Source organism: Babylonia areolata, chromosome 5, assembly GCF_041734735.1.
Source record: "Babylonia areolata isolate BAREFJ2019XMU chromosome 5, ASM4173473v1, whole genome shotgun sequence".
In the NCBI taxonomy this organism is placed as follows: domain Eukaryota; kingdom Metazoa; phylum Mollusca; class Gastropoda; order Neogastropoda; family Buccinidae; genus Babylonia; species Babylonia areolata.
The window spans coordinates 8,278,984-8,282,236 of NC_134880.1; the positions used below are offsets into that span (position 1 = coordinate 8,278,984).

Below are 3,253 nucleotides of genomic sequence, written 5' to 3' on the forward strand. Positions count from 1 at the left end.
TGTGGTCATTGGACACCAGGGGCCGTATTTCAAGACAAAACTCATTTTGCCTTCAGGCAAGTTATCTTTGACATGGTTGGGACCCACGGGTACAGTTTACCTTGATGGATAAGTTATCTTAGTATTCAAGACACACGCGGTTTGCTCAGACAGCTAACCCATCTATTAAAAAAAAAAAAAAAAAAAATCCTACGATTCCCCCCACTCCCACCCCCCACCCCCTCCCTCCTCTGCACAAGCTCTCAGTTTCACTTCTCATAGCACCACAGATTGGAACATTGTTGAGAGAGTTCGCAAAACACGTGCCATCCGTAAAGCACGCCTGTTTTCCCTTTAAAAAAAAAAGAAAAAAAAAGAAGAAAGAAATGCTGCAAAAGGATCCACTATATTTACCGCTGCTTCATGGGCACTCACCCTTGGCAGGCAGCAAGGGTAAATTGCCTTCGGGTTTGTAGACACATGGGTAGACTCTTGTGTTCATGAATACTGGATATTGCTTACCCTCGGGCACTTTGCCTTGCCTCAGGCAGATTACCTGCAGGTACACATTTACCATCAGGCATGGTATTCTCTTGACTATGGCCCCAGAAAGTCCACACATTCTATTTGACCTATGCTCTGTCTTGTGACACACAGAAGGTTGCACGGAAAAGTTAGACATCCACAGCTGGAGTCTCAGGTTAATTAGAGTGTGCGCGCCTGTGTGTGTGCGTGTGTGTGTGCGTGCGTGCGTGTGTAAGGTGCTTTGCACAGCACTTGTATTGAAAGGGTTAATCAAGCACTAAACCGATCAAATCATTTGAAAGTGATTACACGCTCAGCATATGAACACTGTTTCTTTTATCAATATACAAACCCGAATTCAACCAACGAGCCATTAAACCAGATCACATTTGATTTCCTATAATGTACATTTTAAATGCGGAAGAAGTAAAACATAACTATACAGAAAAACAATAAAAAGAAAGAAAGAAAAAAAAACCCAGCCCACAGGATATGGCACTACATTACTCTAGAAAAAGCAGTTCCCTCATTTACAGTCATCTAATTGCAGTCAAGGATGTGCGCGCACCATCCCTCCATCACACACGTGTATATATATATATATATATATATATATATATATATATATATATATATATATTCCACAGGACCAAAGCTGTGTGGGCAAAACACCACCTTCACCAGAAAGCCCCCGTTCTCTTCATCACCGTTGGTGGGGGGCTATGCCAGCATAACGTTCCAAGAGGCAGGATGGCCACCAAGCAATGAGCACCTCTGCAGCATCAGTAGCAGCAGCATCACTTGCTGGGCAGGACCGACCGGCTGGGCACAATGCCATCCACCCCATTATCCAGAGGATGCTTGCCCGTCATGACGTCAGCATACGGAGGTGGCGCCATCCCCGATTTGTCCTGTGGATCAAACAAGGTAATAACCGCAGGAGCTGGTTCGGTGCCTTGAACACTGCTCTTCGGGGCTTCACATGAAGCCGGTCTCTCCTTGTCGACAGAGAAGGCCGCGTTGGTCACGCCTTCGTCATCTCCCGTGCCCAGAAGGAGTCTTGCCTGCACGTGCAAATCGGAGCTGTGGCTGTGCGTCAGAGGTCTATTCCTCCGCCTGGGTTGGGGACGGGCGGGTCGCCGGCGTGACTTGTGGACCAGGAGGGAGATGAAGATGCCAAGACAGGTGCCCGCTGACAATACCATGGCAACGAAGGAGAGGATGTAGTAGTTGTCATGGTCAAAGGGAGTGGCGGCGGTGGTGGTGGTGGCTACGATGGGAAGCCGTGCAAAAAACAACAACAAACAAACAAAGCAGAAAAAAACACCTGTTCATTTTGACAGTCAGTAGTAGTCGTAGTAGTAGCAGCGACTGTAGTTGTAGTGGTAGTATACAGTAGTTGTTGTTGTTGTGTTAGCAGTTGTAGTAACGGCAGTAGAAGTAGTTGTAACAGCAGCAGTAACGGAGGCGGTTGCAACAGCAGCAACAATGGCAGCAACATCACAAGTATCAGACGCGTCAGCAAGCGGCAACAGCGATAGCAACAGACGCACAGCGGAACGCAGTACCAGCAACAGCTAACAATGATGTGTTGAACTGAATTGCATTGTGTTGCGCCGCATTGCGCTGTTGTATTGCGCTGCACTGTGCTGTTGCGCTGTGCTGTGTTGCGTTGTGTTACGCTGTGCTGTGTTGCTTTGCGTTGCCTTGCCTTGCCTTGCCTTGCACTGTGCTGCGTTCCGCTGTGTTGTATTGGGTTGTACTGTGTTGCGTCGAGCTGAGTTGTGATTTTCTTCTTTTTTTTTTTTTCTGCTTGACATTCGGTCTAGTCTCTCATCCGGAAGGCAGACTGCAATAGCAATCTGAACACAAGGCATACATATACCCACTTTTACCATCACCAGTAGTTTCAGTTTCAGTTTCTCAGGGAGGCGTCACTGCGTTCGGATAAACCCATAAACACTACACCACACTTGCTAGGCAGATGCCTGACCAGATAACCCAACACGTTTAGTCAGACCTCGAGTTCATGCATATACCTATATATTTGTGTACACACAGATTCAAACACCCCACTGTTGTCCGCCGTTCTTTCCCTGTCTCTGGACCTTGCATTTGGAATGTACTTCCTCTTTCGTTTCGTCAGGTCTCCGCACCCAGCTGTTTCAAGTCTGGCCTTAAAACCTCTTCCCAAGATAGCCTCCCTCCTCAGCCTCTTCCTTGTTTTCCGTTTCTCCAGTTTTAGAGTTATGCATGCGTGTGAATGACTGGTGTGAGAGTGCTTTGATTTGTCTGCACACAAGATTCAGCGCCATATAAATACTATTATTATTATTATCATTGTGGAACAGAATGGACTGCACTTCAAGTTTATCAGCTGGGCCAACAGCAAAGTCAGAGCTGTATCATCAATGGTTTCTCTATTGAAATGGGAAATCATTTACAGCTTAGTCTTTTCTGAAGGACGGCAATGGCTCTCAAACTAGGACGCAAAACTGCACTGTTACTTAGTGCTGCAGCCTTGGGGGCTAGTTGGGGGCTTTTGGGAACCATCCCTAACGCCGACTGTCCTAAAACCCTCTTGGCCGAGAGAGTGGGGATGTAACTTGGGCAAGACACTCTACACTATAATCCAACTCTCGCCCAAATAGTCGGGGACAGGAGTTATTACCTCCTCTGCAGATATCACCTCTGTCGAACATGACTATCATATATATACACTTTGACATACAAGGCCTTATTACCTCCT

The 3,253-nt window shown here is 46.8% G+C and overlaps 1 protein-coding gene across 6 annotated transcripts in view; it reads right to left on the bottom strand.

Moving 5' to 3' along the window:
* Positions 1-214: 214 nt before the first annotated feature.
* LOC143281909 (dorsal-ventral patterning protein tolloid-like) overlaps positions 215-3,253 on the bottom strand; it is a 30,537-nt gene continuing 27,498 nt past the window's right edge. For 5 of the 6 annotated variants that reach the window (XM_076587201.1, XM_076587198.1, XM_076587200.1 and 2 more), the window contains exon 9: positions 216-1,774. In XM_076587201.1, coding sequence (XP_076443316.1) covers positions 1,302-1,774 — 473 coding nt within the window. In that variant the 3' untranslated portion in view covers positions 216-1,301. Of the gene's footprint in view, positions 1,775-3,253 lie in introns of all 6 variants that reach the window. The other variant, XM_076587202.1, reaches the window with a different exon arrangement.